The sequence below is a fragment of the Dendrobates tinctorius genome, unplaced genomic scaffold (genome assembly GCF_039654945.1).
Source record: "Dendrobates tinctorius isolate UK_male_01 unplaced genomic scaffold, ASM3965494v1 ptg000093l, whole genome shotgun sequence".
NCBI lineage: Eukaryota > Metazoa > Chordata > Amphibia > Anura > Dendrobatidae > Dendrobates > Dendrobates tinctorius.
In genome coordinates, this window is record NW_027361761.1 from 2,129,669 (window position 1) to 2,154,255 (window position 24,587).

Sequence of the window (24,587 nt, forward strand, 5' to 3'; positions counted from 1 at the left end):
GGGGAGATCACTCAATGGGGATGCAAGGATAAATGTGGTAACCTGGGACATCTTGCTAACGCTGTTAAATCCGTATCTGTGTCGTCTGTCGGTCTGGAAGGTATTCCGGAGTACCTGAAGGATTTCGAAGACGTTTTTTCCGAAAGTGAGGCTGAGGCACTGCCACCACATAGACCCTATGATTGTGCCATTGATATAGTACCCGGAGCCAAGTTACTTAAGGCTCGATTGTTCAATTTGTCTGGGCCTGAGCGCCAAGCCATGAAGGAGTACATAGCTGAGAGTCTCTGCAAAGGGCATATCAGGCCTTCTGTGTCACCTGTGGCAGCAGAATTCTTCTTTGTGAAGAAAGATGGTGGTTTGCGGCCGTGCCTCGACTTTCCCCTCATCCCACACTTATGTAACCATGGGCTGGGGCCCAATGGTTCTCCAAGTTAGATCTCCGGGGGGCCTACAATCTGATAAGGGTTCGGGAAGTGGACGAGTGGAAAACTGCGTTCCTCACATCAGAAGGACTCTTTGAAAACCTAGTTATGCCGTTTGGGTTAACTAATGCACCCGCTATTTTCCAGAATTTCATCAATGTTGTGTTTTCTGACCTGATAGGCCGTTTTGTTATTATTTATTTGGATGACATTTTGGTGTATTCCCCGGACAGCCAATCTCACTTGCAACATCTACAGACAGTTCTCCAGAGACTCAGGGAGAACCAATTGTTCGCTAAATTGGAAAAATGTTCATTTTTTGTACAGGAACTGTCTTTTTTGGGGTTGATTGTGTCCTGTGAGGGGTTTCGTATGGATCCTAAGAAGGTGCTGGCGATCGCTGACTGGGTTCAGCCTCGAGATCTCAAGGGGCTCCAGCACTTCTTAGGATTTGCAAACTATTATCGGAGATTCATTAAAGGTTTCTCACAAGTGGTTAAACCACTCACGGATCTTACCCAGAAGGGAGCTGATGTAAAAAATTGGTCTGTACTCGCTAAGGAGTCCTTCTCAGCTATTAAGAAATGTTTCATGTCCGCCCCGGTGTTGGTACAACCAGACCCGTCCAAACCATTCATTGTGGAGGTGGATCCTTCTGAAGTGGGGGTTGTGCTGTTCCAGGGTCCGGCCACCCTTACCAATCTCAGATCCTGTGCCTTCTTCTCCAAGAAGTTCTCTTCAGCTGAGAGAAACTATGATGTAGGCAATAGAGAACTTCTTGCGGTCAAGCTGGCGTTTGAGGAATGGAGGCACTTTTTGGAAGGGGCGGCTCACCCTATCACGGTTGTCACGGATCACAAAAATTTGGCATACCTTGAATCTGCTAAGAGGCTTACTCCTAGACAAGCCCGTTGGTCACTTTTTTTTTCACGATTTCAGTTCTCCATTACTTTTCGACCGGGGTCCAAAAATGTTAAAGCGGATGCCCTGTCCAGAAGTTTTGACCCAGTGTCTCCCCCTGAGGCGCCGTCCTCCATTCTTCCCCCAGGGGTGGTAGTGGCGGGGGTCTCATCTGAGTTGGAACAAGAAATTGTAAGGGCTCAGGCCCTAGCTCCGGCAACCAGGCCAGGGGATAAATTGTTTGTTCCAGATTTATTGCGGCCTAGACTTCTGCAGGAGTTTCATGAGTCTAGGCTGAGTGCTCATCCAGGTATCACGGCCACTAAAGAGTCAGTAGCCAGGGGTTTTTGGTGGCCTTCACTAAGGTCCGATGTCAAGAAATTTGTTTCTGCTTGTGGCATGTGTGCCCGTTCCAAAAGCTCGCATAACCGGCCGGCTGGGGAACTCATACCTTTGCCGGTTCCTGATAGGCCATGGACTCATCTTTCCATGGATTTTATTACCGGCCTTCCACCTTCCAGGGGCAATACCGTGATCTAGGTGGTGGTGGATAGGTTTTCTAAACAGGCCCATTTCATTCCCTTGGCAGCATTACCCTCAGCAGAAACATTGTCAAGGTTGTTTGTGCAGCATGTGGTCCGATTGCATGGGGTACCCCTGAATGTTGTGTCTGACAGAGGTGAGCAGTTTGTGGCCAAATTTTGGAGGGCGTACTGTATGAAATTGGGCATCTCACTCTCCTTCTCATCGGCATATCACCCGGAGAGTAATGGTCAGACAGAACGCACCAATCAATCCCTGGAACAAATTCTCAGGTGTCTGACCTCCGTCAGACAGGAGGATTGGTGTGATGCGTTACCGTTGGCGGAATTCGCTTTTAACAACCGGGTGAGTCAGTCCACCAACATGTCCCCATTCCTGATTAACTATGGCTTTAATCCGTATTTTGGGGAGTTTTCTCGGGTGGATTCCGGCTGTCCAGGGGTAGAGGGGTCCGTTCAACGGTTAGAAAACCTCTGGGCTGAAGTCCAGCGCAATATCTCTCGGGCCCAGGGGAGGTACTAATATTTTGCTGACAAAAAGAGGGCCTCGGGAGACGTTTCAGGTGGGAGAGAAGGTTTGGCTTTCCACACGTAACATCAACTTAAAGGTACCATCAGCTAAGTTGGGACCAAAGTTCATTGGTCCGTACGAGATTATGGAGATAGTCAACCCAGTGGCATATAGGTTGCGTCTCCCCGCCTCCTTAAAAGTATCCAATGTGTTCCATAACTCTTTGTTGAAATCCGTAGGGTCTGTCAAAGAGGACTCTGAGTCTGTTGTTCCTCCAGTGCTTGTGAAGGGTCAATTGGAGAATGAGGTCGGACATATTGTGGACTCTCGGCGGGTGCGCCGCTCTTTGCAGTACCTGGTCCACTGGAAGGGATATGGACCAGAGGAGTGCTCATGGGTCCCTGCTCGCTCTGTACATGCAGATCGCCTGGTTCGGGCTTTCCATGCCAAGTACCCGGGGAAGCCTGGGGGTCCAGAGGCCCCCGTTGAGAGGGGGGTACTGTCATGATCCCAGTGCAGGTTTTTGAGCTGCACGTCAGGGGTTAATGTCTGGAGCTCAGTGCAGGTTTTGACCTCCACACCTGGGGTTAATGATTGTGGCCTCTTTTTGGTTCTGGGAGAGCTTCTTAAACCCCTGGGAAGCTCCAATCCCTGTCAGTTATACTCTTGCCCTTGGCATAGTGTGGTGACCCGAGTGTTTGTGCTGTGTTCTGGTTGCTTGATTCTCTGTGTATGACTCGGTCTGTTCTCTGGATATTGCTTGTTGGATTCTGCTTGGTACCTTTTATGTCTGTTTGGTTTTGACCCCTGCTTGGCCTCGACTATCCGTTCTGTCTCATCCTTGGTACTTTACTGCTATCTCTGTGTATGACCTCCGTTTTGCCTGACTCTGAGTATTTCTGTTTAGTGTCCTGCCATCTCTGGAAGCAGGACGCTAAGCCCCGCCCCTTGCAGTCACATGACCGTAGGTCCTTCACTGCTTGCCAAACTTCAGCATCCCCAGGTCCTGTTTGTACTTTCCAGCCATACCTGACCCCGGGCCCCCCTACAGTGCGGGTGAGTCCCTGCTCAGCGGAGGCTGCACACCGGCGCTGACAGGATCCTGACACTAACCTTATACACCCCAGACCAGACCCATAATCTAACAGACCCTTAACCTAATACACACCCCAGACCCATACCCCCCAATACAGACCCCAGCCCGCTAACCTAAAGACCCCTGACCAGACCCCTAATCTAACACAGACCCCTAACACACACCCCAGACCCCTAACACCTCCCCAATACAGACCCCAGCCTGCTAACCTGATACAGTCCCCTGACCAGACCCCTAATCTAACACAGACCCAAGACTGGACCCCTAACCTACTACAGTCCCAAGAACAGACCCCTAACCTACTACAGACCCCAGACCAGACCCCTAACCTAATACAGACCCCAGACCAGACCCCTAACCTACTACAGACCCCTAATCTAATACAGACCCCAGACCAGACCCCTAACCTAATACAGACCCCAGACCAGACTGCTAACCTAATACAGACCCCTAATCTAATACAGACCCCAGACCAGACCCCTAACCTACTACAGACCCCAGAATAGACCCTTAACCTACTACAGACCCCAGAACAGACCCTTAACCTACTACAGACCCCTAATCTAATACAGACCCCAGACCAGACCCCTAATCTAATACAGACCCCAGACTGGACCCCTAACCTAATACAGACCCCAGACCAGACCCCTAACCTACTACAGACCCCAGACCAGACTCCTAACCTACTACAGACCCCAGACCAGACTCCTAACCTACTACAGACCCCAGACCAGACCCCTAACCTAATACAGACCCCAGACCAGACCCCTAATCTAATACAGACCCCAGACTGGACCCCTAACCTACTACAGACCCCTAACCTAATACAGACCCCAGACCAGACCCCTAACCTACTACCCTCCCCAGAACAGACCCCTAACCTACTACAGACCCCAGAACAGACCCCTAACCTAATACAGACACCAGACCAGACCCCTAATCTAATACAGACTCCAGACTGGACCCCTAACCTAATACAGACCCCAGACCAGACCCCTAACCTAACACAGACCCCAGACCAGACCCCTAACCTAATACAGACCCCTGACCAGACCCCTAATCTAACACAGACCCCAGACCAGACTCCTAATCTAACACATACCCCTAACCTAATACACACCCCAGAACCCTAACACCCCCCAATACAGACCCCAGACTAGATCCTTAAAGTAATAAGACCCCAGACCGCTAACCTAATAGACCTCAGACCAGACCCCGCCGCACCTAATGTAGACTCCCAACCAGACCACCCCCCAGGCCCGGATTGGCAATATAACCAACCGGGCATTTTCCCGCTGGGCCGCTGTCACCTGGGCCGCGGGCGGCAGCGCCCGATCATCTGGCCGCTTGCCAGCTGCTGCGGCCACTGTTGCTCCTGCCGCCGGCCCTCTGCAGCACGGCGGTGATAGTTTCCAAGTTCCTCCCGCACTGCAGGGAGATAAGCCGCCACGCCCTCGCCTTAGCATGATACCCCCCCCCGGCCGCAGCCACTCACAGCGTCGCACTCGCTTGCCTGCTCGCAGGACCTGTGATGAGGTTACAGGAGGGGAGGAGTCAGGGGGTCACATGATCAGGAGCCTTTGTCCAGACCCCCGATCATGTCACCCCTGACTCCGCCCCTCCTGTGACCTCATCACAGGTCCTGTGCGCTCAGCCTTGCCTCTACCGTCTGCGACTGCAAGACTCTGCTTTGCTGTTGTCATGGTGCTGGTTGAGGTAAGTATGTGTGGGGTCAGGATTTACAGTGTGGATGTAGCAGAGCTGTGTGTGTATGAGGTGTACGGAGCAGAGCCGTGTGTGTATGAGGTGTACGGAGCGGAGCCGTGTGTACAAGGTGTACGGAGCGGAGCCGTGTGTACAAGGTGTACGGAGCGGAGCCGTGTGTGTACGAGGTGTACGGAGCGGAGCCGTGTGTGTATGAGGTGTACGGAGCGGAGCCGTGTGTGTACGAGGTGTACGGAGCAGAGCCGTGTGTGTACGAGGTGTACGGAGAGGAGCCGCGCGTGTACGAGGTGTACGGAGTGGAGCCGTGTGTGTATGAGGTGTATGGAGCGGTGCCGTGTGTGTACTAGGTGTACGGAGAGGAGCCGCAGGTGTACGAGGTGTACGGAGAGGAGCCGCGCGTGTACGAGGTGTACGGAGAGGAGCCGCGCGTGTACGAGGTGTACGGAGAGGAGCCGCGTGTGTATGAGGTGTACGGAGCGGAGCCGTGTGTGTATGAGGTGTAGGGAGCGGTGCCGTGTGTGTACTAGGTGTACGGAGCGGAGCCGTGTGTACGAGGTGTACGGAGCGGAGCCGTGTGTACGAGGTGTACGGAGCGGAGCCGTGTGTGTATGAGGTGTACGGAGCGGAGCCGTGTGTGTATGAGGTGTACGGAGCAGAGCCGTGTGTGTATGAGGTGTACGGAGCGGAGCCGTGTGTACGAGGTGTACGGAGCGGAGCCGTGTGTACAAGGTGTACGGAGCGGAGCCGTGTGTGTACGAGGTGTACGGAGCGGAGCCGTGTGTGTACGAGGTGTACGGAGCGGAGCCGTGTGTGTACGAGGTGTACGGAGCGGAGCCGTGTGTGTACGAGGTGTACGGAGAGGAGCCGTGTGTGTACGAGGTGTACGGAGCAGAGCCGTGTGTGTACGAGGTGTACGGAGCAGAGCCGTGTGTGTACGAGGTGTACGGAGAGGAGCCGCGCGTGTACGAGGTGTACGGTGAGGAGCCGCAGGTGTACGAGGTGTACGGAGAGGAGCCGCAGGTGTACGGAGAGGAGCCGCGCGTGTACGAGGTGTACGGAGCGGAGCCGTGTGTACAAGGTGTACGGAGCAGAGCCGTGTGTGTACGAGGTGTACGGAGCGGAGCCGTGTGTGTATGAGGTGTACGGAGCGGAGCCGTGTGTGTACGAGGTGTACGGAGCAGAGCCGTGTGTGTACGAGGTGTACGGAGAGGAGCCGCGCGTGTACGAGGTGTACGGAGAGGAGCCGCAGGTGTACGAGGTGTACGGAGAGGAGCCGCAGGTGTACGGAGAGGAGCCGCGCGTGTACGAGGTGTACGGAGAGGAGCCGCGCATGTACGAGGTGTACGGAGAGGAGCCGCGTGTGTATGAGGTGTACGGAGCGGAGCCGTGTGTGTATGAGGTGTACGGAGCGGAGCCGTGTGTGTATGAGGTGTATGGAGCGGTGCCGTGTGTGTACTAGGTGTACGGAGCGGAGCCGTGTGTACGAGGTGTACAGAGCGGAGCCGTGTGTGTACGAGGTGTACAGAGCGGAGCCGTGTGTGTACGAGGTGTACAGAGCGGAGCCGTGTGTGTACGAGGTGTACAGAGCGGAGCCGTGTGTGTACGAGGTGTACAGAGCGGAGCCGTGTGTGTACGAGGTGTACGGAGCAGAGCCGTGGGTGTACGACGTGTACGGAGCGGAGCTGCGCGTGTACGAGGTGTACGGAGAGGAGCCGCGCGTGTACGAGGTGTACGGAGAGGAGCCGCAGGTGTACGAGGTGTACGGAGAGGAGCCGCGCGTGTACGGAGAGGAGCCGCGCGTGTACGGAGAGGAGCCGCGCGTGTACGAGGTGTACGGAGAGGAGCCGCGTTTGTATGAGGTGTACGGAGCGGAGCCGGATGTGTACGAGATGTACGGAGAGGAGCCACGCGTGTACGAGGTGGACAGAGTGGAGCCGTGTGTGTATGGAGTGGAGCCATATGTGTACGGGATGTACGGAGCGGAGCCAAGTGTGTACAAAGCATACAAAGCGTGCTTTTCCCACGGACACAGGAGTATACGGCGGAGCCCCGAGGAGCATTTTAAAACACACACATGATGTTCCACCTGAAGTGATGTGCTGGAAGCTGACCGGAAATGAGATAATTTCTTGAGGAGATTGTGACGGAACCAGGAATGCTTCAGATCCATCACCGTGTCCTCCTCCGACAGCGCAGACAGCAGGATCGCCTTGGAATCGGGGATGCCGGCCATGTGAGCGGATCATGATGGGTCCTGCACCGGGAGGCTCAGGTGGGCACTACAATGGGAGCCGGGCTGCTATAGTATCTTTGTAGAATCTTTCTTTCTCTCTTTTTCTTTCTCTCTCTGTTCTTTCTTTCTCTCTCTGTTCTTTCTTCCCCTCTTTCTTTCTTTCTTTTTCTTTCCTCTCTTTCTCTCTGTTCTTTCTTTTCTTTACTTCTTTCTTTCTCTCCCTGTTCTTTCTCTGTCTCTCTGTTCTTTCTTTCCCCTCTTTCTCTGTCTCTCACTGTTCTTTCTTTGTCTCTCACTGTTCTTTCTTTCTTTCTCGCTCTCTCTGTTTTCTTTTTTCTCTCTCTCTCTGTTTTCTCTCTTCCTTAGTGCCAGCCACTGTGCCCTCAGTACCAGTCAGTGTGATCAGCAGTGCTAAATGGGTGCGATTAGGTGTGGACATGGGTGTGACTAGTTGTGACATGGGTGTGGCTGGGCGTGGCCAAAATTTGCCGCAGTCTTTGTCTGTCTTTCCCTTCTTCAAAAGTTGGGAGGTATGATAGGGGCGGCTATGACCAGGGGGTCTGGTTGCCCAATAGAGAGCAGTTCTGCCAGGAATTCTGCCACCATGCGCACAAAAGAGGACAGAGATTTGGGAGGAGTACTGTACCTAAAAGCAATAAATAGGACTGAGCTGAAATACTGGGCACAGCTCTGACTACATGTTATATAGTCGTGTTAATCTCCTCTCACTTCTTGTAAACTACAAGTGTACAAAGATATTATATAGTCACCATGTGACTAGTGGGCCTGTGTAACTTCAAATGCCAGGGCTGAATTTTAGTCCCAGTCCGGCCCTGCCACCCCCTCACTGAACACAGACCCCAGAGCAGAAGCCCAGGCACGCGGAGCACGAGGGCTGTGAGTGTTGCTTGCTGATAAATTAACAACTCGTTCTCATGCCGTTCTTCTGGTCAGTCAGTAGTGACTAGTGATTGGTCACACATGTCCTCAGTCTCTGCAGCAGGAGAACGCTTGTTCAGCATCTTGGCCCCGCCCGGGCGCCGTACTTGTAGTCGCTGCAGCATGCCGGAAGCTGTAGTTTGTTGTGGCTGTCCGCACTGTTAGGTAACTTGCTTGCTGAACTCTTCTCCGCGCTGGTTTGGGGTGAGTGTCAGTGTGACCCTGTGTGTGTCATGTGTGTACGGTGCGGGTCTGGTGTCCGCTGCTGGCTGGGAGTCACCGCCGTCGCTGCTCTCTATGTCTAGACACTGAGCTACATGTGCAGTAACGGGGCCTGATGATGGTTTCCGAATTAACGGGTGTGCTGGATTATCAGATAGTCACAAAATCCGAATTGTGAGCGTGGAGAAGAGAGAAGGAGCCTGCAGGACACTGATAGCAGCCTAGTGACCAGTCCTGTAGGGCAGGAGCGGGGGTCTCACGTAGGGCGGGAGCGGGGGTCTCACGTAGGGCGGGAGCGGGGGTCTCGCGTAGGGCAGGAGCGGGGGTCTCGCGTAGGGCGGGAGCGGGGGTCTCGCGTAGGGCGGGAGCGGGGGTCTCGCGTAGGGCGGGAGCGGGGGTCTCGCGTAGGGCGGGAGCGGGGGTCTCGCGTAGGGCGGGAGCGGGGGTCTCGCGTAGGGCGGGAGCGGGGGTCTCGCGTAGGGCGGGAGCGGGGGTCTCGCGTAGGGCGGGAGCGGGGGTCTCGCGTAGGGCGGGAGCGGGGGTCTCGCGTAGGGTGGGAGCGGGGATCACATGTAGGGCGGGAGCGGGGGTCTCACGTAGGGTGGAAGTGGAGGTCTCATGGTCGGTGCCCCTCTCTGTATGCGGTATATAAAAATGGAAAAACACATGTGAAATGCACAAATGTGAACAAGTCTGTAGGACAATGTTCACACCACCCACTGATTGAAACACAAACAAAGCACAGAATGAAAAATGTGCAAAAATACCTTGCAGCAAGACATATAATAGTAGTCAGCAAGTGCTGATAAAAAGATGACAACAAGTACAGGGTATTTAGTCGCTACTTTTTTTGTTAAAAAATGTATACCAAGCTGCTCCACCACGTCAAGGTAACCCTATTGAAGCCTATACGATGTATGGCAGTATGTTTGTGATCCGGCTCCCATCAGTCGCTGCAGCCTCTGCGCTCCAGACTGATACATATTTCCTGCCCTGATACATTGTAGCAAACTATCAGTCTGGATTATTTGCCTTCCAGCGGTATATGAAGCACCATCGTACGGCATTCTCCTGCTCTTCTCACCTGATTTTGTGAGGTCAGAGATTATCAGAGTACAGTACAGAGGCTTGTACTGTACAGAACTGTCCTTTTACATTTTTTTCCAGAATATTGGATGTCAGATAAAAGGAATTGTATGTTAATAATGAGTAATAATAGGGTTTAGGATTATGACACTCTGAGCGTCGGTTCTTGTGACATCGCTTCCTCTTACATGATGCAGGAATGTTGGGCAGCGATGAACACATAATGGCGACATCGCCGTGTGCCGCCATGTCCGCGGTTTGGTAACATCTTGCCTCACTAACAGAGATTACACGGGGCACTGCCATGCCCTCATTAGTGCCCATAAAAGCAATTCTGGTTCATTAGAGGAATGACTTCAGGGCCATCACGAGGAAGGCCTGGGATGGGGGGAGGGGGGGGTCGAGAGATTTGGGTTTTTAATATTTGTCCCATCTATTTACAGTAAACCCCCATTGAGAATCATAAATAACACTTATGGTCTCCGTCCTCACACCCAAAAAAGCAGTGGGAGACCCAGCAGGACCCTCCAGGCCTAGACCTGTAATACAAGCACAGTCTCCTAAACATGGAACCAGCCCCCAAAATAAGTACAGCCCTTAGACCAGAACCCCAAAACTAGTATAGCCCCCGAACCATACCGCAAAATATATATCGACCCTATACTAGACCTCAAAATAAATACATAACCCAGACCAGATGTCCTAAATTAAAAAAGACCAGACCCCATAATTAGTACAGCCCCTAGACCAGTCCCCAAAATAAATACAAACCATAGACCTCATCTCCTAAAATAGAGCCCCTAGACCAGACCCCAAACCAGACTGCAAAATATATACCGACCCTATACTAGACCCCAAAATATAGACCCTGGACCAGAAATCCTAAAATGGGGGTGTATCTGGGTGGGGTGAGGGGGCAGGTGGGATATTTACCCTGGGAAGGTCTGATGTGTCTCCCAGGTGACTGTATTTTGCTCTTCCCCCGGAGTGCGGACCAGCCACTCTGCTGTCAGCCGGCTCAGAGAAGCAATCAGTTGTGCTACTGTCTGTCAGATGCAAGTAGGAGCCCTGGCACCGGCACTTTCAGGTCCAGGTGACGTCAGCAGCACAACCAGGTCATCTGATCACGCTGCTGACTTTAGCGGACACGCTATAAGGAGCGGGGAGTGGATTGGTGCGGACGCGCTATAAGGAGCGGGGAGTGGATTGGTGCGGACGCGCTATAAGGAGCGGATTGGTGCAGATTGGTGCGGGCACACTATAAGGATCGGGGAGTGGATTGGTGCGGACGCGCTATAAGGAGCGGATTGGTGCAGATTGGTGCGGGCACGCTATAAGGATCGGGGAGTGGATTGGTGCGGACGCGCTATAAGGATTGGGGAGTGGATTGGTGCGGACGCGCTATAAGGAGCGGGGAGTGGATTGGTGCGGACACGCTATAAGGATCGGGGTGTGGATTGGTGCGGGCACGCTATAAGGAGCGGATTGGTGCAGATTGGTGCGGGCACGCTATAAGGATGGGGAGTGGATTGGTGCGGACGCGCTATAAGGATCGGGGAGTGGATTGGTGCGGGCACGCTATAAGGAGCGGATTGGTGCGGGCACGCTATAAGGATCGGGGAGTGGATTGGTGCGGATGCGCTATAAGGAGCGGGGTGTGGATTGGTGCGGACACGCTATAAGGATCGGGGAGTGGATTGGTGCGGGCACGCTATAAGGAGCGGGGAGTCGATTGGTGCGGACGCGCTATAAGGAGCGGGGAGTGGATTGGTGCCGGCGCGCTATAAGGAGCGGGGAGTGGATTGGTGCGGACGCGCTATAAGGAGCGGATTGGTGCGGGCACGCTATAAGGATCGGGGAGTGGATTGGTGCGGGCACGCTATAAGGATCGGGGAGTGGATTGGTGCGGGCACGCTATAAGGATGGGGAGTGGATTGGTGCGGGCACGCTATAAGGATGGGGAGTGGATTGGTGCGGACGCGCTATAAGGAGCGGGGAGTGGATTGGTGCGGACGCGCTATAAGGAGCGGGGAGTAGATTGGTGCGGATGCGCTATAAGGAGCGGGGAGTAGATTGGTGCGGATGCGCTATAAGGAGCGGGGAGTGGATTGGTGCGGATGCGCTATAAGGAGCGGGGAGTGGATTGGTGCGGATGCGCTATAAGGAGCGGGGAGTGGATTGGTGCGGATGCGCTATAAGGAGCGGGGAGTGGATTGGTGCGGATGCGCTATAAGGAGCGGGGAGTGGATTGGTGCGGATGCGCTATAAGGAGCGGGGAGTGGATTGGTGCGGACGCGCTATAAGGAGCGGGGAGTGGATTGGTGCGGACGCGCTATAAGGAGCGGATTGGTGCGGGCACGCTATAAGGATCGGGGAGTGGATTGGTGCGGGCACGCTATAAGGATCGGGGAGTGGATTGGTGCGGGCACGCTATAAGGATGGGGAGTGGATTGGTGCGGGCACGCTATAAGGATGGGGAGTGGATTGGTGCGGACGCGCTATAAGGAGCGGGGAGTGGATTGGTGCGGACGCGCTATAAGGAGCGGGGAGTAGATTGGTGCGGATGCGCTATAAGGAGCGGGGAGTAGATTGGTGCGGATGCGCTATAAGGAGCGGGGAGTGGATTGGTGCGAATGCGCTATAAGGAGCGGGGAGTGGATTGGTGCGGATGCGCTATAAGGAGCGGGGAGTGGATTGGTGCGGATGCGCTATAAGGAGCGGGGAGTGGATTGGTGCGGATGCGCTATAAGGAGCGGGGAGTGGATTGGTGCGGATGCGCTATAAGGAGCGGGGAGTGGATTGGTGCGGATGCGCTATAAGGAGCGGGGAGTGGATTGGAGCGGGGAGTGGATTGGTGCGGATGCGCTATAAGGAGCGGGGAGTGGATTGGTGCGGACGCGCTATAAGGAGCGGGGAGTGGATTGGTGCGGACGCGTTATAAGGAGCGGGGAGTGGATTGGTGCGGATGCGCTATAAGGAGCGGGGAGTGGATTGGTGCGGACGCGCTATAAGGAGCGGGGAGTGGATTGGTGCGGACGCGCTATAAGGAGCGGGGAGTGGATTGGTGCGGACGCGCTATAAGGAGCGGGGAGTGGATTGGTGCGGACGCGCTATAAGGAGCGGGGAGTGGATTGGTGCGGATGCGCTATAAGGAGCGGGGAGTGGATTGGTGCGGACGCGCTATAAGGAGCGGGGAGTGGATTGGTGCAGACGCGCTATAAGGAGCGGGGAGTGGATTGGTGCGGACGCGCTATAAGGAGCGGGGAGTGGATTGGAGCGGGGAGTGGATTGGTGCGGACGCGCTATAAGGAGCGGGGAGTGGATTGGTGCAGACGCGCTATAAGGAGCGGGGAGTGGATTGGTGCGGACGCGTTATAAGGAGCGGGGAGTGGATTGGTGACAGAGATTTAGATAAACAACTGTAAAAACAAAAATTCCCCCAAGACTTAACCTCGCGAGTCTCCCCACTGATGGTAGGATTGTGTCTCCGCAACCAGGGCATACCTAACACAAGTTTAACCGGCAAGGAAGGAAGAACCATGCATGAAATAGATTCTGTGTCTAACGCTCCCACTCTCATGCACACGTCCTCCACCTTAGAAGTAACATGACTTTGGATAATGGGAGAATTCTCAGTTGACAATGTGTGCTCACAATTGAAAGCAAAATCCCTGTCAATAAGAAATAAGGCGGAACCCGAGTCAACAAATGCAGAGGTAACTATGACTTCAGATTTGGTAACCAAAAACACTCGTAGAAAACAACCAGTAGTCTGCACAAGAGAGAACCTCAAACCTTTAGAACCACTGTCCTTACATATTAATGATTCTTTACTTTTCTTTTTCTGTAGCTTTAACAAATTCATTATTGTATCTGAAACGCTGAATCATTACATGACCCGTTTGACCTCAGTCTAGACAGAAACGAGCCGGTGTTTCAAGTTACTTCCCTCCTTGGACTCTCTGCAGGCCCCAATTTTCATCGGTTCTCCTGCCTCAATAGGAGGAGAAGTCTCAAAAACGCCCTCAAATGTTTTCTTATCGGGGAGGAACTATAAACCATCATATCTCGTACCTGGCTAGAAAGACCCTGGCAGAATCGACTGCGGAGAACTTGGGTCATTCCGGGAGGTCTCCACTGCTCAACATCTGAACTGATAGCAGTAGTCCACCACACTACCCATTTCCCTGACCCAACCTGTGGACAATTGATTCAGCAATTTTATTGGGGTCCTCATAAATGAGCCCCAGAGCAGAGAGCAAAACATCCACTGAGGGAAGCGCTGGGGATCCTGAGGCAGAGAAAATGCCCAAAATAAAACCTATTGATTCCAAACAAAGAGATACTGGGATCCAAATTTTTTATTAAAGGGAATCTGTCACCCCATTTTTGGACTATCAGCTGCAGCCACCGCAATCAGGGGCTTATCTACAGCATTCTGTAATGCTGTAGATAAGCTCCCGATGTAACCTGAAAGAGAAGAAAAACAAGTTAGATTATAGTCACCGGGGGTCAGTCCGGTCTTGGTCCGATGGGTGTCGCGGTCCGGCGCCTCCCATCTTCTAGTGAAGACGTCCTCTTCTTTGCTTCCCGTTGCGGCTCCGGCGTACTTTACCTGCCCTGTTGAGGACGGAGTAAAGTACTGCAGTGCGCAGGCGCCGGACCTCTCTGACCTGGTCCGGCACCTGCGCACTGTAGTACTCTGCTCTTGAGGGCAGAGCAGAGTGCGCCTGCACAGGAGCCACGCCGGGAAGCAAAGAGGATATCACCGTTAGAAGATGGGAGGCGCCGGACCGCGACACCCATCGGACCGAAACCGGACTCGGACTGCCTCTGGGTGAGTATAATATAACTCGTTTTTCTTCTCTTTCAGGTTACATCGGGGGCTTATCTACAGCATTACAGAATGCTGTAGATAAGCCCCTGATGGCGGTGCCGGCAGCTGATAGTCCAAAAATGGGGTGACAGATTCCTTTTAACACATAATATTACATGGAGTGGCATACGTACATAGGCCGCCACACAGATTAAATAACAAATTTAACAAATAGAAAACAGAAGCAGAAAAATCGATTTACCCCTCTATTCAAATAGGCGGATATTAATCTACATATGTGAAAGTCATAAGTAAATTCGATGACTAAACACACAAAGATTGGGCTACAAATACTAGTCTGGGAGAATGTCTGTATTGGCAATATAATCAGACTTAATGTATTTTTCGGACTATAACGCACCATACCATAAGACATACCTAGGTTTTAGAGGAGAAAATTAGGGGGAAAAAAAGTGAAGCAAAAAATGTGGTCAATTCTTTACTTACTATCCTCCATCCTGATTCACATGGCCCCCTTATCCCTATCCTGGCAAGAATGAAACTGGAAATATACTGACTGGCTTTAAGCTGTAGCAGAATGTCAGAACATCCGAAAGAAACTATCACCAGCATAGAGACAGAATAAAAAGCCGCACCCGAATGGTGATGGGATAGTGAAATGAAAACACCTTTGTTATGCTAAAAAGACTGCAGCCAGAATAACAGAACCTAAATACCCGAAGAAAAGATGTATCTGCTGTGGCTTGGTGAAGAGAGAAGCCAACCACAAAGCACAGGCTCAAGGGTTCGAACCCAGGAGAATGACAGGGGCTTTACAGAAATTACCTGTATTTTTCGCTTTATAAGACGCACCTGATTATAAGACGCACCCCCAAATTTGGTGAAGAAAGAGAGAATTTTTTTTTTTTATATGTTAAATGGAGGTGTGTCTCTTATAATGCCAGTGTCCGTCTTTCAAATCATATATATGTCCCTCATCCTGGTATCTATATAACCCCCATCCTGGCACATTGCCCTCTTGGGCTGGCATATGGCCCCCCCCCGGTCACTATATGCCCCCCTGCTGGCACGCACATGGCCCCCCTTTCTCTGTATGCCTCCCTGCTGGCATGCACACGGGCCCCCCCCGGTCACTATATGCCCCCCTGCTGGCACGCACATGGCCCCCCTCTCTCTGTATGCCTCCCTGCTGGCATGCGCACGGGCCCCCCCCCGGTCACTATATGCCCCCCTGCTGGCACGCACATGGCCCCCCTCTCTCTGTATGCCTCCCTGCTGGCATGCACACGGGCCCCCTCCGTCCCTATATTCCCCCCTGCTGGCAAGCACGTGATAAAATATCAAACACCTAACTCACCTTCCGATGATGGCTCCGTGCTCCCAGCTCCCCCCGTGGCTCTTCCTGTGTCTGTGCCGACATCCTCCTCCTGCGAGGGCGCGCGGCAGGAGCTGCTCATTCAGGCACTTCATTGTAGCTTCAGGACCTTCCGTCACGTGACCGCAGTGCACACTGGGAGTCACTTAACAGCAGGTCCTATTGGTCACGTCAAGGTCCTGAAGCTACGATGACGTGCCTGAATGAGCAGCTCCTGCTGCGCTTCCTCGCAGGAGGAGGATGTCGGCACAGACACAGGAAGAGCCACGGGGGGAGCTGGGAGCATGGAGCCATCATCGAAAGGTGAATATAGGGGCGGGGGGTGGAGTGCAGGCACATGCAATATGCGTCGCTCCCCTGTCTACCAACTCGGCGCAGCTTCAGCACCGAGGTGATGGACAGCGGGTGCAGTGAATATTACATGAGCCTAATGAGCGGGAGCACATAACCACCCACCGTCTCTGCAGCCCTCAGCCAGCCCACCCCAGACCACCCTCTGTCTCTGCAGCCAGCCCACCCCACCATGCCAGAGCCGCCCCCCCACACTGTATAGCATGGCATCACACAGTTTCGGGTTATAAGACGCACCCCCCACTTTCCCCCAAAATTTGGGGGAACAAAAGTGCGTCTTAATCCGAATAACAGTATAAATATATAATTATAATTGTATTTCGTACTCGGAGTTTTGCTTCCTGACCGCGTTGATGTTTAATCCCCTACAGATCAAGTTTGTGTTGTGTATCGTGGGTTTGTGAATCCCCTGGATCCTCCTGAAGCCCATGCTGACATCGACTCGTCTCCTCACCTCCCGGATTTTTCTATTCCAGCTGTTCGGTGCTACATACATGGGAGACATGAGTTCTAAAACCCAGTTACCCAGCAAGGATGAAGCTTTGACTGGAGGGTCTGAGAAGATGCGCGTTAACGGTAGGTCGTGTGTATAATTTTAGTTTTGAGAAGGTGCCGTCCATCTTCTGCTTAAATGCACATATTTGGAGCTAAAAATCTATTTTGCTATTGCGTTTTATGAAAAATTTTGCATCTTTTTTGGCTTTTACAAGCTTTTACCTGCACATTCAACTTTTGTGTTATGGTCATAAAACATTCGAGAGGGGTTCAGAAAAAAAAAAAATAGATTAACCACCTTCAAGACATTTGCTGTATATGTACGTCATGGTTCCAAAGTAGTTACCAACCGATGCAATATATATACGTCATGGGTATCTCCCACGCACAGGAGGCTGTGCGCGGTCGATCGATCAGCATCGGGTGTCAGCTGATTCTGACAACTGACATCCCACACTCGGCGCAGGAGCAGTCCCCACATCGCTCTCTCAGCACTTTAACCTCCTAAATGCTGCGATCGATATCAATTGCAACATTTAGCTGGCATGCAGAGGGAGGGGCCGATCGTTGCCATGTGCTCAAGGAATCAAGTAGCAAGTTTGTACAACATAGCATAGTTCCTGCATCCCCATGCTATACGAGCGATCAAACTGCAAAAAGTGAAAATCCCATAGTGGGACAAAGTAAAAAACTTAAAAAAAAAAATCACAAAAAAGCACACATTTTGTATCGCTGCATACGGATCGACCCGACCTATAAAACTGTCCCGCTAGTTTACCCCTTTAGTGAGCACAGTAAGAAAACAAATAAAAAATAGGAAAAAATGATGCTTTATCATGATACCACCGAACAAATAGTGGAATAAAATGCGATCAAAAAGATGAATATAAATAAAAATGGTATCGTCGAAAATGGTATGACGTCATCTTGTCCCCCAGAAAACAAGCAGCCATACAGCTCCATCAGCGGAACAATAAAAGTTATAGTGCTCAGAATAAAGCGATGCAAAAATAGATATTTTTGCTCTAAAACAGTTTTTATTGTGTAAAAGCGCCAAAACACAAAAAAATTATATAAATGTGGTACCGCTGTAATCGTACAAACTCAAAGAATTAAGCTGCCTCATCAATTTTATACACTCGGAGCGACATAAAAAAAAAAAAAAAATCCGGAAAACAATTCTGAACTGCTGATTTTTGTTCATTCTGCTTCCCAAAAATCTGAACAGAAAGATCAAAACATGTTGTGTCTGAAAATGGTACTAGTAAAAACGACAACTCTTCCTCGCATGACTGTAGTCTGAAATATGGAAAAATTATAGCTCTAAAAATATGCTGACACAAAAACTAGTTTTTGCAAAAATAAAGCGTCTTTTAGTGTGTGACAGCAGCCAAACATAAATGTTACCACACGAGGAACGTCATAAAAATAAATAAAACCAATTCTTAACCTCCAGTTGATTTGTTCATTCTGACCCCCAAAGATTGCAGTAAGGCTCGGCGCACATTTATCCTGCACATTGCACTGAGCGCTTACATCGGGGTTTACGTGTAATTCTCTGAAATATGTGATTCAGATGGATCCCCTGGCAGAAGATTCCCTACAATGAGGCACATGGGAGGCACTGGGAATGCTGTCTGGTCTATGATCCAATGGTTACCATCTGTTGAGGCATGCATAAAAGTAAATATTCCCGGCCTGGGACGGGTGAGATATCTGTATCCCCCTGGCACTTGTTTCGTCATAGGAATGTTTTACATTTTACTTAACATGTTACCTAACATATTATTATAAACCTCCGGTCCGTCACTGCCAGGGTCCCCCAATAGCACCAGTTCCTTGTTAGATATAAGCCCGGTATGTTAACCAGCTTGTATTGGGTCAGAAACGAACCCCAGGTAGTGTATAAGTACTAGCCCAACTCACAGACGTGGGAAATCGGGATGCGAGATAAAAGGGCAGCCCAAAATTAACTGATATTTTAATTGCCGAAAGGCGCAGTAGATACTACAAATATATACAGCGTAATATACAGATATTACAGCCAGAAGTACACATAATGGGAGGCTACAGGGATGAGATTGCAGTTAGCTGTATGTGTCATGTTACCGTTCCTTATAACTTGTGGGCCCAGGGAAGCTCTCAAGTCCACAGGTGCTTTCTTAGTTTCTGGTCCGTCTCCACGCGTTACGTGATGCGGCTTCCGTGGCAGAACAATAAAACGGGCTAAAAGTGTGTGGCTAGCTTTTAATCCTTAGCTTGCCTCCTCCCATATTTTCCACTGCCCCCCGGTGTCAGACTGAAATCTCCTCCCCTGACCTAGCTGAAATTCCCAATATCTAGGATGGGTCATAACTTCCTTGTGGGAGGTCCAAACGGGACGACTGACGTCTCAACGGGTTCGATATGGAGAATGCAAACTTGGGACAACTAAGTGGTTTTGGAGAGCCAGTCTCGATAGCTCGGTATCTGGGACAGTTGGAGAACAATGAGACGCAGATGTGTGTGTGGAAGGCTCCCAGGATTCTCGTGGTATATTTTACTTAACCCTGAGTTGCACGGTACTCTCATAATTTATCTCTGTCCGTCTATGCCTTTCAATGATTGATGTTGGCCTCCTTGCACAGAAGACAGCAGAGGGTCCCAGCTCTGTTCCTCCTCACCTTAATTAACACGTGGTCTCTAATTCTCAGGCCGTATGGCATGTTCCTGTTCTTTTGGGAACTTGTATACTTATCTCATGGGTGGAGGCCATAGTTCGGGAGTGGAGGGAAATCTCCGGACAATACATTGGGCCTGGAATTAATAAATCAAAATGGAGTCTCCCTTGTCCCTCACAGTTCCCAATAAAAGCATCAACTCAATCCACAAAAAAAAACAAAAAAAAAAAAACAAGCCCTCACTCAGTTCCGTCATCTGTTAATGGAAATTTAGGGGCTTCCACGTTACTGGTAGCACAAAGACTCTGGAAAAGCGAAATGGCTCCTCATCCGCCAAAAGAAATTCAGCAAATTCTGCGCTCCCAAATTCAAATACCCCCCCCTCCTTCTGAGTCCCAGTGTACCTAAACCCCAGTTAGAGTCCACATTTTTGGCATTTCTATAGCGATAAGAGCCCACATAACTTACGGGTGCATGAGCTGGGAATAACATACTGGTCACTACAATGTACTGGTCACTACAACGGCAGTTTGCAATTTTCACTCTGCATCATTAATTGCTGCTTGTTTCTGGAAAATACCCATGGAGTCAATGATGTCGCAACACCTGTAGATAAACTCCCCAAGGAGTATAATTTCCAAAATTGGGTCACTTGAGGGGGGATTCTGCTCTTGTAGCACTTAAGGGCTCTGTATATGGAGTTCGCAAACTATTCTAGGAAAATCTGCGCTCCAGGAGCCAAACAGCGCTCCGTCCCTCTCGAGTCTCTCCGTATGGCTAAGCAGCACTGTACAGCCACATATGGGGTATTTCTACATTCAGCAGAAATTGTGGGACAAATTTTGTTGCCGTCTTTACCCATTTCCCAGTGTGGAAATGTAAAATCTGGGACTAAAACAAAATTTTAGTGGTAAAAATGTTTTTTTTTTTTTTTTTCTTCACTGCCTAATCGTATAAAATTTTGAGGCCCACCTCGGTTGTCAATTTGATCTCCGTACCCCTAGATGAATTAATTGAGAGGTGTAGATTGCAAAATTGGGTCTTCTATGGGTGGTTCTGCTGTTCTGGCACCTCAGGGGCTTTGCCAATGTAACATGGCACCCTCAAACTAGTTTATTAGTCCAGCAAAATCTGGTCACAAAAATGGAACATTTTGAAAATTGTAAAATTTTCGCCAAATCTCCAATATTTTCACAAATAAATGTAAGTCATATCAAATAAATTGTACTAGTATCTTGAAGTACAATATGTCACGAAAAAATAGTCTCCGAGTTTATGGGATCCGTTGAAGCGTTCCAGAATTATTACCTCATAAAGTAACAGTGGTCAGAATTGTAAAATTTGGCCTGGTCAGGAAGGTTAAAAATTGGCTCGGTGGCGAAGGGGTTAAAGAGTTACAAACGCTACCATCAGACATTCAGAACCAGAGAAGGCGTATGTCCTAGATACATCCATTTTAGTAAAAAAATAAAAATAAATTGTGCTCGTGATAATACTGCTCTTATATACAAGAATATAACTACTATAATACTGCCCCTATGTACAAGAATATAACTACTATAATACTGCCCCCTATGTACAAGAATATAACTACTATAATACTGCCCCCTATGTACAAGAATATAACTACTATAATATAGCTCCTATGTACAAGAATATAACTACTATAATACTGCCCCTATGTACAAGAATATAACTACTATAATACTGCCTCCTATGTACAAGAATATAACTACTATAATACTGCCTCCTATGTACAAGAATATAACTACTATAATACTGCCCCTATGTACAAGAATATAACTACTATAATACTGCCTCCTATGTACAAGAATATAACTACTATAATACTGCCTCCTATGTACAAGAATATAACTACTATAATACTGCCCCTATGTACAAGAATATAACTATTATAATGCTGCCTCTATGTACAAGAATATAACTACTATAATACTGCTCCTATGTACAAGAATATAACTGCTATAATACTGTCCCTATGTACAAGAATATAACTACTATAATACTGCTCCCTATGTACAAGAATATAACTACTATAATGCTGCCCCTATGTACAAGAACATAACTACTATAATACTGCCCCTATGTACAAAAATATAACTACTATAATACTGCTCCTATGTACAAGAATATAACTACTATAATACTGTCCCTATGTATAAAAATATAACTACTATAATACTGCTCCTATGTACAAGAATATAACTACTATAATACTGCTCCCTATGTACAAGAATATAACTACTATAATACTGCTCCTATGTACAAGAATATAACTACTATAATACTGCCCCCTATGTACAAGAATATAACTACTATAATACTGCTCCTATGTACAAGAATATAACTACTATAATACTGCCCCCTATGTACAAGAATATAACTACTATAATACTGCTCCCTATGTACAAGAATATAACTACTATAATACTGTCCCTATGTATAAAAATATAACTACTATAATGCTGCTCCTATGTACAAGAATATAACTACTATAATACTGCTCCTATGTACAAGAATATAACTACTATAATACTGCTCCTATGTACAAGAATATAACTACTATAATACTGCTCCTATGTACAAGAATATAACTACTATAATACTGCCCCCTATGTACAAGAATATAACTACTATAATACTGCCCCCTATGTACAAGAATATAACTACTATAATACTGGCCCTATGTACAAGAATATAACTACTATAATACTGCCCCCTATGTACAAGAATATAACTACTATAATACTGCCTCTTATGTACAAGAATATAACTACTATAATACTGCCTCTTATGTACAAGAATATAACTACTATAATACTGCCCCCTATGTACAAGAATATAACTACTATAATACTGCCCCCTGTGTACAAGAATATAACTACTATAATACTGCTCCCTATGTACAAGAATATAACTACTATAATACTGCCTCTATATACAAGAATATAACTACTATAATACTGCCCCTATTGTGTATGTATATATGAGCTGATGACATCTCTATATTCACTTCTTTTTCTACAGTTGTTCCTATCACATTGCTTCTTGCAAGAAATAGTCATTACATTACAGTAATAATAAATCCTGTCTTCGTCCTCCGGTCGCTGGGTCATTGTTCAGCCCTTGTTCGGTCCTTTGCTTTCTCCGGTTTTGATCATTGGGCCTCTGTTTGCATTCTGCACATAAGTTAGAGCAGTGTTTTTCTTTTCTTAGCTCTGTGTTCCGCCCTCCCGTGGTTTCTTACAATACATTACAGAAGTTTGAAGTAGTTTTTTTTTTTTTTTTTTCTTTTTGTTCCACTGTCCTCCAGTTTTGTTCTCTCACCTGCTGGGAACAGTGACTCATAAAACAAGTCCAAAACACACACAGAAGAATAGATATGAGAAAGGTCAGGGATAATAGGATGGAGGTAGCCGGCTGGAGCTCCGACCTTGGTCTGATCAATCATTCCTAGTTTCTGTGACCTTTGTCGGGTAATGAATACTTGTTCCTTATAATTCTTGTTCTGTTCCTCGGATCTTCTCCTATAATTATATCCTTAGTCTTTGGTTGGGGCGGTATCTGTATGTATAAACCTGGTCCCGGATCCGTATCTTGGCAGGGTAGTAACATCTTTGACGTCAATCATTGTGTTCTACTTACTGGACTTTCTCTATAAATATGGTTTAAAGTGGATGCGAGACCCAGTAGAGGTAAACCATGGTGGCCCTCAGCTTTCTTCTGTGCTTCGTATTCCTAGTTTGTGGTGAGTATAGAGCATATGGTTACCAGTTAATATACTGAGTATATGTGTAGAATGGGAGGTTTTTAAAGGATCTTCTGATCTAGAAAAAAAAATATTACGGTAGTTTGGTTGGATAGTGGCTACGTACAGTGTAAATGGCTCTGGAGGACCCGACACTGTAATACTCCGTTAGCCCTGTGGAGGCAGTGCTAGAAAATTGAAAACTGTATCAAGTGGATTCTATGGCTTCCCTTTTAACTGTGTAATCAACCTGTTAATTTGCAAACTCCCCTGCAGCTAATAGTTCTTTCAGGGGGATAAAGAAGTGGCAGTTGACAGTAAGTCCTCCCCGAACATCACTGCAGAGGCGGGAGTTCATAAAGATTGTTGTTTTTTATGCCAATCTTGGTTTTTCGTGCCTCCTGGAGTTTGGATGCTCCAAATTCGTTATTGAGATTTTGTCTCTTTTTCCATTTTTGCACTTCCATCTTTTTTTCTTCGAAGAGCTGTACCTTTTTTTTTTTTTTCTTTTTTTTTTTCCCAAAGACATCTACAGTCATATGTAAAAGTTTGGGCACCCCTATTAATGGTAACCTTTTTTCTTTATAACAATTTTGGTTTTTGCAACAGCTATTTCAGTTTCATATATCTAATAACTGATGGACTCAGTTATATTTCTGGATTCAAATGAGGTTTATTGTACTAACAGAAAATGTGCAATCTGCATTTAAACAAAATTTGACCGGTGCAAAAGTATGGGCACCCTTATCATTTTCTTGATTTGAACACTCCTAACTACTTTTTACTGACTTCCTGAAGCACTAAATTGGTTTTGTAACCTCATTGAGCTTTGAACGTCATAGCCAGGTGTATCAAATCATGAGAAAAGGTATTTAAGGTGGCCACTTGCAAGTAGTTCTCCTATTTGATTCTCCTATGAAGAGTGGCATCATGGGCTCCTCAAAACAACTCTCAAATGATCTGAAAACAAAGATTATTCAACATAGCTTTTCAGGGGAAGGATACAAAAAGTTGTCTCAGAGATTTAACCAGTCAGTTTCCACTGTGAGGAACATAGTAAGGAAATGGAAGAACACAGGTACAGTTCTTGTTAAGCCCAGAAGTGGCAGGCCAAGAAAAATATCAGAAAGGCAGAGAAGAAGAATGGTGAGAACAGTCAAGGACAATCCACAGACCACCTCCAAAGACCGGCAGCATCATCTTGCTGCAGATGGTGTCACTGTGCATCGGTCAACAATACAGCGCATGCATAACGCCTTTTTGTATGACCAAACAACTCAATCTTTGTTTCATCAGTTCACAGGACCTTCTTCCAAAATGTAACTGGCTTGTCCAAATGTGCTTTTGCAGACCTCAGGCGACTCTGTTTGTGGCGTGCTTGCAGAAACGGCTTCTTTCGCATCACTCTCCCATACAGCTTC

General features: G+C 48.7%; 1 protein-coding gene across 8 annotated transcripts in view; it reads left to right on the forward strand.

The window, feature by feature from the left end:
- Positions 1–8,386: 8,386 nt before the first annotated feature.
- The window catches only part of MSRA (methionine sulfoxide reductase A), a 324,741-nt gene continuing 308,540 nt past the window's right edge, over positions 8,387–24,587 (forward strand). For 2 of the 8 annotated variants that reach the window (XM_073586363.1, XM_073586364.1), the window contains exons 1-2: positions 8,395–8,575; positions 16,614–16,818. In XM_073586363.1, coding sequence (XP_073442464.1) covers positions 16,671–16,818 — 148 coding nt within the window. In that variant the 5' untranslated portion in view covers positions 8,395–8,575; positions 16,614–16,670. Of the gene's footprint in view, positions 8,576–16,613; positions 16,819–23,105; positions 23,167–24,587 lie in introns of those variants that run through there. The other 6 variants (XM_073586359.1, XM_073586360.1, XM_073586358.1 and 3 more) reach the window with 6 other exon arrangements.